This window comes from Cnephaeus nilssonii (assembly GCF_951640355.1).
Source record: "Cnephaeus nilssonii genome assembly, chromosome: 1".
Classification (NCBI taxonomy): domain Eukaryota; kingdom Metazoa; phylum Chordata; class Mammalia; order Chiroptera; family Vespertilionidae; genus Cnephaeus; species Cnephaeus nilssonii.
The window spans coordinates 96398525-96411513 of record NC_137072.1 but is presented as its reverse complement, the minus strand read 5'-3'; the positions used below and the strand labels follow the sequence as shown (position 1 = coordinate 96411513).

The 12989-nt window shown below is 40.8% G+C and overlaps 1 protein-coding gene across 7 annotated transcripts in view; it reads right to left on the bottom strand.

Moving 5' to 3' along the window:
* Nucleotides 1–12989, bottom strand: part of ARAP2 (ArfGAP with RhoGAP domain, ankyrin repeat and PH domain 2) — a 172944-nt gene that overhangs the window by 151817 nt on the left and 8138 nt on the right. For all 7 annotated transcript variants that reach the window (XM_079783129.1, XM_079783126.1, XM_079783128.1 and 4 more), the window contains one exon: nucleotides 4839–5905. In XM_079783129.1, coding sequence (XP_079639255.1) covers nucleotides 4839–5746 — 908 coding nt within the window. In that variant the 5' untranslated portion in view covers nucleotides 5747–5905. The remainder of the gene's footprint in view (nucleotides 1–4838; nucleotides 5906–12989) is intronic.

The window sequence follows — 12989 nt, the reverse complement described above, 5'->3', positions numbered from 1 at the left end:
ATCACCAAAATTGCCAAGAAAAGCAGTGGCACACAGGTTAATTGTCAAAAATCTCTCTTTATGATTTACACTTACCTATTACTTAAGTGAGGCAGACACACCAAAAAATAATCATTTATGGACCATCAAGGGTCCGTCATTTCACAGAATGTTTATCTAAAAAGAAACTTCAGTTCTTACAATTCATAACAGACTGACTATAAAAGGCTGAGTACAGGTCATTACAGAACTGAATTAAAAAGGAGTTCCTAGTTTTATCTTTGGACCAATGGACAAAGACCTATCAAGTCCAATCAGAACTATTCCATAATGACCAATCAGAACGCATAGTGCCAACCAAAAGGATTTTGAGATTTGGACAAATTGAAGTGTCTAAATTTGAATATCTCATTTACATAAAATGGACCTATTGGTTGAAAACTTTGTATGTAAAAGACCACCTCCCTTTTCTCTGGGTGGAATACAATTGAGGTTACTACCTAAATCAGTGTCTCCAGAGCTGCAACTTCTTTTGCTCAAATTAATGCTTTTTATTCTTTATTATAGTATAAAGTTATTTTTAGTTTACAAAAATATATTTTTTCAAACAAAGTGGGCCATTTTTAATTATGAAAAATAAATATAAGCATAATGTGTTCTTGTAAAAATTAGCAAGCAGAAAGATATCTTTATCCTCTAACAATAAATCAAACTATTATCTAAATTTTGACTTACTTAGATGTTCAAGTCAAAATTTCACAGTCTATTTTTTCATAGAATTTATAAAAAGTCATTGTAAAACCCAGCCTGCATGGCTCAGTGCTTGAGTGTCAACCTACAAACCAGAAGTCACAGTTAGATTCCTAGTCAGGCACATGCCTGGGTTGCAGGCTGGATCCCCAGTGTGGGGCGTGCAGGAGGCAGCTGATCAGTGATTCTCATCATTGATGTTTCAATCTCTCTCTCTCCCTTCCTCTCTGAAATCAATAAAAAATACATATTTTTCTAAAAGGGCATTTTAAAGAAAAAAAATCTGAATTTTAGATTGCTAAGCATGTTTCTGGTATAACATGAAATGTGAAGTTTTTCTTAAGCATGAAAAAGATGTGATGAGTTTCTGTACTTTTTAAAAATTCAACGCAGCCAACAATTGCTATTACTTTCCTGTACATTTTTGCTCATATACATTTTGACATTAAAGTCTAAAATATTGCTAACCATTTCTAATGTCTGTATCATGTCTATGTACATCTAAAGAAAAATACCTAAGATTTTTATTTTTTTAAAAAATTCAAAGAAGACTGGAGAATTCAGGTTTAGATTTCAAACCTTTTTTAAAATATATTTTTACTGATATCAGAAGGAAGGGAGAGGGAGAAAGAGAGAGAGAAACATCAATAATGAGAGAGAATCATTGATCGGCTGCCTCCTGTACACCCCACACTGGGGATTGAGCCCACAACCTGGGCATGTGCCCTTGACCAGAATAGAACCCGGGACCCTTCAGTTCATAGGCTGACACTCTATCCACTGAGCCAAACCAGCTAGGGCTAGATTTCAAACTTTAGAAAAGCCCTCAAACAGCCAATATAGTACCTCGGTCTTACGGTAAGTTGTAATAGATATACTCCAATCATCATGCTGCCTTGCATGCTATCCTTCTCCCCAAAGACCTCTCTCTGAGTCCTTCCTTTCCTGTCCCCCCAAAAATTCAGAGGCAAAACACCTAAAAGAGAGGGCTCTTTGAGTTGTGCCAAGGAAAAAATAATTGCATGCAACATGTATAAAACCATTCAACTGGGGAGGATAAGAAAGATACCTGTTCCTTCTTGCCTAGAGGACTATGGGGGATCTTCCCGTAAGGATCCCAGGACACACCTATGGCTCCCAAGGAAATGACAGCTGGTTGGACTGGCTTCTGCTTGGAGGTTTCCCCAGCACTAGGAAGAGCTCCAAGTGAAGGTAAGAAGGAAGAGACTGGCTCTCCCAACCTCGTCCTAACCTCTCCCTCAAGAGGCAGAAGAGTAAGAGAGATCTTGAGATTCCTTATTCAGCAGAGCACCACCCGGCCCGCCTGTCCAGAGAAAAGGAACAGGAACTGATGGGAAATGCCCAAGGCAGAGGGAAAACAATCATGTGACTGAGATTCAACTGGGTAGATAAAGGGGGAACACAAAGGGCTTCACCTCAGAAAAAGCACTTCTAGCATCACATTCCTTCCAACAGTTACACGAAAAGCTTAATTTGTAAAGAAATCAGGTGAAAGCACTGGCCGCAAAAAAATATTTTTTGATACATCAAGGAATGTACTAAATATCATTTAGATGTTATTTGATATGAGAGAATCTCAGTTTACAGAACTCACAATTTTATTTTAAATATCAAATTGTAACTTTTTTTTAAAAAAATTTGCAATCACTATTTGCAGTTCCGGTGAGGACCACAAGTAAAAATAAACAGTGAAGTCCGAAAATAACTTAATTACTTTCTCTTTTATGATTTAAGCACCACGAATGAGTAACTACCACTTACTGCCGTAATCAAAGAAAAGAAAGGTTACAACAGGTAATCTGGCTGTAATGCAGCTACCAAGTTATTTTCTACCAATTTTAACATTATTTCAATTCTCATTTTCAAGGACTCATGGTCATAATGGGAATAACAAGCCTCTCAATTTATGAAAACTAGTACATCTTACTTAAAACTTAAGCCAAATGTTTCTTATCTGAAGTTACCTTCATGGCTCCCAAAAGGATTTTGTTCTGGCAAAGATGCAATTTTAATGTGTGTAACTCACAGTAGGCCCTTCTCAGGTTACTTTGTTTAAAATTAGCAAAATATTTTTAAAGCTAATGGGTCATACCAAAATTAGTCCCCTTCTACGTTCTTAAATTATATCCCAATTCTTATATAGGCATACCTCATTTCATCGCACTTAGCTTTTTCTGCTCCACAGATGTTGTCTTTCTTTTCTTTTTCTTTTTACAAATTGAAGGCAAGACCCTCCAGCAACAAAAAGAATTTGACTCACTATATTGGGGTGGTCTGGAAATGAACCTGCAATATCCCTAAGGTATACCTCTATATACAAGTCAGATTTACTGGAATGAAATCCAGTTCACTATCCTTGGGATCCTAGGAAAATTTACCTCGTAAGACGCAGTTACCTCGTGAGAAGATGGACGAATATTACCTACTTCACAGGGCCATTGTGAGAATTAGATAACCCACGGAAAATTATAATCCAATGTAGCACCTAATAAATGGCACTATGATTACTGATTTCCTAATAAATACTACACACTGCTATTGGCACTAGGGATACCAAGGTGGACAGACAAATTAGGGCCTCCTGCCCTCAAAGAGTGGCTGCTCTAATGGGAGTTACTGAAATTAACAGTCTTATAAATTGCCATGTTCTCTCTTGCAAATATTAAATCTCCATGTTTTCTCTTGAAAATACAACCACCATTTCAGGCTGTAATTACTAAAGGTACCTAAGAGCAAGAGCTCAGAGTAGATGGTGGTGGGGGGGGGGGGGGGGCACGTGGGAGGGGGAATCTTGCAGAAATGCCAGCCTCCAGCCAGTGCAAGAAATCTGTAATAGCTTTCAGTATCACATCAGTAACAGCCAAACTTGAACAGCCTCATGGCCCCCAGCAGAGAGACAAGTGTTAGCTTTTAGTGAAAAAAATATTCCACCGCAATACTAGAGAAAAACCACGACTATTTTAGGTGTAACTTTGAGAAACAGATAAAAGCTCTCTCTGATGCAAGTCGGCTCAACTCAGACTCCGCAATTACCTCATGCCACCAATGACCAGACACTCTGGTCAGGCCCCTCTTTAGAGTTTCTGTCTCTAGTGGGCCTGGTTTCATACTGTACTGTTACCATCATTTTACATCTGTCTCCTACACCACACTTCAAACTCCATTATTCCTCTATATTGTTAAAAAAAAAAAGAGAGAGAGAGAGAGAGAGAAAAGAAAATAAACAGACTCAAAATGGAGTCACCCGTGCTAAGCTCCAAAAAACCTAACCCAACTGCAATTTCAGTCTCTCCCTGAATGAAACCTTTAGCTAGATAATATAGAATTATCTGTGCGATGCCAGTAAGGCAATCTGTAAGACAGCCCCGATTTCACTCCCCAAGGAACGCGACCTTGCCTGAAACAATCCATTCTTTGCTAGGATAACGTCCTCGCCCTGCCTCCATCTGCCTAGAAAAGTCTTCCATTGTGTACACCTCCTCAGAGCTCCTTTCTATTTGCTAAATGGGATGCTGCCCAATTCATTAATCATTGAGCAAAGCCAATTAGATCTTCCAATTTACTTGGCTGACTTTTGTTTTTAAATACTACCTCCTTCACACCTAGCACAGTGACCAAGAGTACCAAGTAGATATTCATTAGATGTCTGTTGAATTATTAATTCATGCCAAGCATTGTACCAGGAAATAGAAGTACAAACATTAGAAACACGGCCCCTGCCAAAGAACAAATAATTTAGTGGGGAGGCAGAGTCAGCAACTTAAATATGAAAACAGCACTCATGGGAGAATGTCAAACCAGGTGTGGAGGAAAGGTGTGGGAAGGAATATCCAGATGAAATAAAGAGATTACGTGGTCGAAAGCTAACGAGTTCCAGGCAGTTAGTTACAAGTTGGACACAGACTCTGGGAAATAGTGGTCAAGAGTCATGGCATAACGAAAAAAGTTTTAAAAGAGAAGAAAAGGTTAAATAGGTAAATTCATAGATGTCACATTCAGGAAAAATTAAACACTGAAAATATAACTGTTTAAAATAACTAAATCCCTCCCAATTGAATACACTTACAATTTGTCATAAAAGTTCTTACCTCCCCGAAATTCCTTTTGTTGGCCCTGGGATCTCTGGCACAGGCCGATGTCTTAGCAGAAAAGACCGAGATGGTCTCGAAACCAACTTGCTACGACTTCTCATAGGTGTCAGGAATGGTGACGAGGGAACATACAAATCATTTAGAACCATTTGTCCTTGAAAGTTAAAGAGAGGGGATGGTGGTGATCTTTCTAATAAACCATTCGTCCCCTGTCCAGAATTGGCTTCTGCTATTGGACAGCCACGGGAAGAAAGGCGGTCAGGGTCTACAGGAGGAAGCGTGTTCACATCTTCTGAGTTCAAACCAACCTTTCCTGTTTGTTGTTCTTTAGTTGTACCATCCACAGTCTCCTCTGTAATCAAAGGTTCTATGTGAATGTTTTCACTACCCAATGAAGAATCCTGAAAAGAGCCTAATTTCAGATGGTGACCTTCTTCTGGAACGGGAAAGTTGTGTTTAGGAAGAGATGGCTCATCATCCGATTTAAGACACTGGCTATTTTCCACACTAATGTCACTTGGATCCAGATTTTCTGTAACGGACTCCAACTGCGCTGGGCTAGGTGTCTGAACACTAGATGAATCTGAACATTCTACGCAGGTATCCTGGCCAGAAGACGGAGCGGGGTGACCCTTGGAAGTCTCATCATCCTTCTTTATTTTATGAATATTTGCATAGATTGGGATATCTTGCATTTTTGACAAGATTATCTGTAACTGTTTAATGATCCTCCTCCGGTGTCCGGTAGGTGATATTCCAATTTTGTGTAGCACGCTGTCATCGATAGCTGCGCAGTCCGTCACGGTATTAAAACCAAACTCACGGAAGTGTGAGACATACTGCTCCAAATTAATGCTCATTAGGAAATCTTTGATATCAACATTTACTTCACTGACTGAGGACATAATGGTGGCTTCATCACTGAGCTGCTTTATAAAAAGCAGGACAATGAGACACACACACAGGAGGGTGCGCTTCTGTACTGGTTCTTCCTCTCTCACCGGCAACGGAAAAATGTCTCAAAATGGTATTTTCTCCATAGTGAATGCTTTATGTGCTTCAGCCTAGAAAAACAAATTAATTTATTAGGAAATTTTAGTAATTAAAACCTAGTTTTACACTATAAACTATGACATTATTTTTATAATTACTTTCACCCAGTGAGAGTTTGGAATCTTTGTGCGTTACTGTGATGCCCTGGAAAGTCAATTCCTAGGCAGAGGATGAAAGCACAGGACAGAAATGCTGTGGTAGCATCAAATAATGATGTTCAACAAGGCCAAAAATGACTCTCACAGGACTACGAAATGAACTTGTGTCAAAAATGTTATTGGACTTGTTCATAAAGTAATCAGTAAGATGGTCAAGTTAGTTCCAAGCTCATTTGTGGAACAGGCTTACACAGTTCCATCAGAAAAAGCCCTTTCTCCCTCTCTCTCTCTCTCTCTCTCTCTCTCTCTCTCTCTCTCTCTCAATTAGTGGTAGAGTAAGACTGGTAGGTTACTTAAAAAAACAAACTGGTTAATGTCCTACAGGGTCATAAAATCACAGGCTTTAGAGTTGTCTATCTATTGGAGAAAAATCTGTAAGTGAATAATAGGTAACTTGCCAGTCCTGGGTTTTAACCCAATAATAAATAGAAAGTGGAACACAAGAATTAGAATAAATATCCTGAGGGTGGGCTGATTAAACAGTACCCCTAACAAGGCATTGAATGAACATGCTGTATATATTTTTTTGATTACCAAGTTTTAGATAATTTCTCTTAACAGCAACCAGATATGAACAACTTTCTCCTTTACTACACTTTCTTCAAAGACTTTCTTAACAAGCACAGTTAGAACCTATTTCTCAGGTCAATGATTTTCATTTCAAAAAAGCATCAGCATTATATGCACAACACTGACATGTAAGATAAGACTAGTTGAATGATTAGTTAATTCTTAAATCATTATATAACAGGAAGTAAGTTGATATGAAAGTAAAAGGAAAACGTTTAAAGGTCACATTTTCCTTTATACACAGCAGATTCGCATGGCTTCATTTTTCTCCCAAATGACATCAATAAACTTTTTAAAAAGTCTAGTGATCTAGGTTCTGTTTTTATAGCTATGTTCACTTTGTGAAAATGCATATTGCAAATTTCTGAATATTACGCTTTAATAAAAAGGAAAAAGTACAGAATACGCATAACACCCATATAACGAAGGAGTAAAATGAGACACACCCAAACAAGGGAAAATTTATCTGAACAAGTGTTGATGCAATGTTTCTGGAGATCACGTCTCAAAATAGCTCTCCAAAAGCCACCTCTCAGACACTGCATGTCTTACATGCCAACAACCCAGAAACTATTGCCCCAACTATTTAAAATACCAGCAAATACTGACAAGCAGGTATCAGATAAGAGGGCAGGTACATATATTTAGGCAGCACTGCAGGAGCAGAGAAATAAAAATACAACGAGATGAAAGGCAGGAAATGCCTTTATCAATAAGACATCCCTCTATCACACTCAAAATGACAAAATGTCAGTGAAAAAAAAGTAGAAAGTTTAACCTCAACACCACATACAAGCCTAGATCTCTGATATACCACTCTTATTATACACAATTATTTTGTAAATGAACATATTTTCCAATTTTTTGGCATGTCACAAAATGGAAATCATTATTGCCAAATCTGCTGGCACCCTGATCTTGGGCTTCCCATCCTCCTGAACCGTAAGAAAATAAATGTCTTTTTTGAGCCAGGCAGTCTATGGTATTTTGTTGCAGCAGCCAGAACTGACTAATACACTCTTCCATCCTCACTGCCTTTGCCCTGGTTCAGACCTTCATTATAATATTTCTTGCCTGCATTACTGCAACACTCTGAACAAATCCCTCAGCCCAGTCTCTATGTAGCAGTGAAATCCAAATTTGGTATATAAAGCCACATCCTCAACAGGATAAAGTCTAAGTTTCTTATGGTGCCATAAACACAGTCCGGTCTTGGTCTAACAACAATAATAACAGTACTAGTGATGTAAACAGCAATTATGTACCAGACAACATACCTCATATGTATTTCCTGCAACGTAGGTGTTCCTATGTACTCACTCCAGGCTCAAGTTCAACCTGTGCCAAACATTCTACCCACATCCTTCACCCACTTTAGCTCACTGTTAATGATTGTTCCCAAGGCAAACAACTGTTTAATAGCCCCATACCTCTTTCATATGCTATATCTACCTGCAGATCTACACATTTTGCAAAGTTCTATGCACTATTTAAAATTCTGAGTAGGCAGGTATTACCCCCTCTGTGAAGGCTTCCTATTGACCTTAAATAGAATAGCTCCTTTTTCAATATATAAGTAGGATCCTTGAAGTGCTTGGAACATGTTTAAGAGATGAGAGGTTGGCGGGGTGGCAGAACTGCTTGAGTCCATTTCGTTAGTTTTTTGGTGTGTAAGTGTTTTAATACACTTTCCTTCTCTTGCAGTATCTACATGTACTTCCTCAGTGGCAGACTCAGGGATGGCTACATCAAATATTCTACCCCAAAACACCTTTCTCCACTCTCAGTCAACATGCTGAATATGGCCAGTGAACCCGATTCCTTTTCCTGGCCCAGAAAAGGCTCCCTCCCAAAGGTCCCACAATCCTGTGTGCTTTAACATCAGCTCATCCTCCAATCACCTGACTCTTTAGCTGTCTTACCACCCCAGGATGTTCATAGAACCACTTGCTCTTTAGAGGCTTCTGAAAACCCATATGCACTCATCAGAGGCCAAGAGATGGACATGCCTAACTATAAACGTCTCCTTCATATGAAATCGAAGCCTTCCATGTTCTGACCTCCACTTGGGCACAATGGCACGTGTGCGGTGCTCTAGGTCAGCGGCCCTGCAGGTGCTGGTCTGTGGATCTGCTGTACAGCAACAAGTGCTGATAACAGGCCCGGGAATCCGAATTTGATGACTGGGATGTGCAACAAAATTTGGTAATTACAGTTTTGAATTCCTCATGCTCCCCAATGTGCCTTATGCCATCTCAGCTGAGGCTAAGCTCATCACTCTCCTCCCCTAGGATGGAACCACCCCCCTAACTCTCTGCCCAGGAGTCTGGAATCCAACTCAAATGCCACCTCCCCCACTTTCTTGTGGTAACACAGTGGTAACACAGGCACATATCTGTATGTCAGTTTCCTTAACCATAAAATGGAAACACTCAAAGGTACCTCAGCACTGGTAAAGATTAAATGAGATAATCCATCTGTAAGTGTTAAACTTAGACTTTAGTGCTTAGTATATGGCAGCGATTTTCAACCAGTGTGCCACAAGAATTTTTTTTTAATATATTTTATTGATTTTTTAAAGAGAGGCAGAGAGAGGGATAGAGAGTTAGAAACATCGATGATAGAGGAACATCGATCAGCTGCCTCTTGCACAACCCCTACTGGGGATGTGCCCGCAACCAAGGTACATGTCCTTGACTGGAATCGAACCTGGGACTTTTCAGTCCACAGGCCGACGCTCTATCCCCTGAGCCAAAGTGGTTTCGCCCACAAGAATTTTTAAAGCATGCAATAACTGACTATTTTGTCATGGGCACTGAGCTCTTTTCCCTTAGATTATCGAATAAAAAAATGACAACAGTGAACACAATAGCCATCTAATGTGAATGCCCTGTCTTGAACCATAAGTATATAGGTCATTTAATAGAGTTCCATTTTATTGGTCACATCGCATAACAAGTTTGCATGTGATTGGTTAAATCTTGGTACCAGAAATCCTTATATACAAGTATAGGCAACTGTCTGTGTGTGTGTGTGTGTGTGTGTGTGTGCGCACGCGCTTAACACACACACATATACTAGTGGCCGGGTGCACGAAATTCGTGCACATTAAAAGGGAATTAATTAGAGGAAATATTTTAGGACAGTGGTCGGCAAACTGAGGCTCGCGAGCCACATGCGGCTCTTTGGCCCCTTGAGTTTTTAGCAAAGGCCAGCTTAGGAGTACCCTAATTAAGTTAATAACAATGTACCTACCTATATAGTTTAAGTTTAAAAAATTTGGCTCTCAAAAGAAATTTCAATCGTTGTACTGTTGATATTTGGCTCTGTTGACTAATGAGTTAGCCGACCACTGTTTTAGGATCAGTGGGATTCCTGGTTGGCAGGCCACTGACAGCAAGCTGACCAATGGCCGATTCCACAAGAAATGGGTCTCCCTTCTCCCTCTTGTCAGGGTCTGGGGTGCAGGGGAATGGGATTCCTGGTTGGCAGGCTGCTGACAGCAAGCTGACCAATGGCCGATTCTGCAAGGAATGGGGTTCCCTCCTCCCTCCTGTCAGGGTCCAGTTTGAAGGCCGGCCACGCCCCCGATCACGTGAGACCCAGAGTTCTGCCACGCCCCGGCCAGGGACCAGAGCTCCCTCCCGCCGCCGTTCCCCGGCTGGGACCCAGAGGTCCCCACCACCACCGTGCCCCGGCCGGGGCCCAGAGCTCCCTCCCGCCGCCGTGCCCCGGCCGGGACCCAGAGCTCCCCACCACCACCACGCCCCAGCAGGGGCCCAGAGCTCCCTTCCACTGGCAGCCTGCTGTTCGGTCATCCATCTGGTTTTTAGGTCGTGACAGCCCCTGCCTTTTTATATATATTAGGATATATATATATATATATATATATATATATATATATATATATATATATTAGAGGCCCTATGCACAAAATTCATGCAAGGGGCTTGGCCCTCGCAGCCCCTTGCAGCCCTGGCATCGTCTGGAAGGTCATCCAGAAGGATGTCTGGAAGGCTGTTCAGCTGTCCTGTCTAATTAGCATATTATGCTTTTATTATATATATACACATATATGTGTGTGTGTGTGTGTGTGTGTGTATATATATATATATATATATATATATATATATATATTAGTAGCCCTGCGCACAAATCCGTGTGCCAGTAGGTCACTGCCACCCTCCTGTAGCTCTCTGCCCGCTGCCCCGCCCTCCTGTAGCTCCTCCCAACCCCCTCTTCCCTCCCCCGCTCATAGCTTGCTGCCCTGCCCCTCCTGTAGCTCTCTGCTGCCCCTTGTAACTTGTAGTTCGCTGCCCCATGTTCCTGCAGATCCATGATCCAGTCATTACGCAGGTCAATATGCCTCAGGGCGTAACGGATAATTAGCATATTCCTCTCTTATTACATAGGTTATATAGGATATTTCAGAGAGGAAAGGAGAAGGAGACAGAAACATCAATGATGAGAGAGAATCATTGATTGGCTGCCTCTTGCACACCACCTACTGGGGACAGAGCCAACAACCCAGAGATGTGCCCTTGACCTGAAAAGAACCCAGGACCCTTTAGTCCTCAGGCCCACACTCTAGTCACTGAACCAAACCAGCTAGGGCGGCAACTGACTTTTTAAGAAGTCACTATGGAGAAAAAAAGGGTAGGTAATTACTATTATTTTTATAAATCAATCAAAAGAATACCTATACTTGGTCAGAGCAGAAAAAAAAAATGTTTTTTTGGTGTGCCGCAGAATTTTAGTAATTAGTTTATGTGTAACGTGAGATGAAAAAGGTTGAAAATCACTGGCATATGGTAAGTGCTTAACAAACATTCATTTCCATCATTATAATTATTTCTTTTCATCACTACAGTCATTATCTTCCCACAATTGAAATCTTTCCCATTCTTTGAAGTCTAACTCAAATGCTATTTCCTTCACAAGGTTTCTACTGAACAAGAAATAAACCCTCTTCTTTATATTCCCCACAGCATTTACTTCAGAGGATTAAATTATATTTTATTCATTTAATAGTAACCTACAGAAGTGGGGTAATACAAAAGCCACAATGTTGGAACTGGAAAACCTGGGTCAAATCCCAATTTCTCCAGGTTTAAGTTTTGTGAACTTGAACAAGTATTTGACTTCTCTGTGCCTCAGTTTCCTCATCAGGGAAATGAGAATAATAATAGTTCTATTTCATAGGGCTGTCGTAAAGGATTTAGAACACCAACTGCACACAACAAATGCTAAATAACTGTTTGCAATTGTAATTACTTTTTCTTAGCCTATTATAAACTAATGACTCTTCCAAGATGATGATCAGCCCTCATAAACTGCCCAATAAATTCCAGTCAAATTATTTGTTTATAAACTTAGTGCATGATGTACATGCAGAACCTGTTTAGAGAGTATACAAAGAGTTGGCATGACAGAATGACAGATGTGGTTGTGCATTTGCCCATCCTATCCTGAGTAGAAGGGAAGTAGCATTTAGAAGCACCTGCTACATGCCTGGCTTGAAACATCACTAATAAACATGATCTTATTACCTTACTAGAGGCCCAGTGCACAAAATTTTTGCACGGGTGGGGAGGGTGATCCCTCAGCCCGGCCCGCGCCCTCTAACAGTCCGGGAGCCCTCAGGGGATGTCCAACTGACAGCTCATCCTTAGCGCTGCCGTGGCTGCTGCACTCACCAGCTGTGAGCCCGGCTTCTGGCTGAGCAGCGCTCCCCCTGTGGGAGGTGCACTGACCTATAGGAGGCAGCTCCTGCATTAAGCCTCTGCCCCCTGGTGGTCAGTGCGCGTCATAGCAACCAGTCGTTCCACTGTTCAGACAATTTGCATATTAGGTAAGAGATGTGCCCCTGCCTTTAAATTGCTAATAAACTTGCTGTGGAAAAACAGCTAATCCTTTAAAAAAAAAAATGAGGGGGCTCACTCCATATGGATAACTTGCTGAACTAGTTCAGGCTACAGATCTTAACAGAATTCCACCTTTGCATCAGCACAGAACATAATCACGAGAAATAGGTACCATGATATTTGCACATCAAGCAAAATCACTGTTTAATACCAACATATTAAACTCTAAGTATTCATAAAAACAACATGTTCTACTTTGTTCCCCACAGCCATGCAGAATAGGAAGTGGTTTTGAGAAAATATACTTGTTGTCATATTACTCCACCCCATAGGATAGAGTGAATTGCAAAAGGTCACAGGTCAAGGATCGTAACTTATTGTTCTACCCAGAGGGCTCAGTCCCCAGAACATGGTAAAACTCGTCATTTAGTATCCCTCTTCTCTGCCATCCACTCACCTACATTAGCTTGGGGCAACACCACCCCCATTAAAGCCCTTACAGG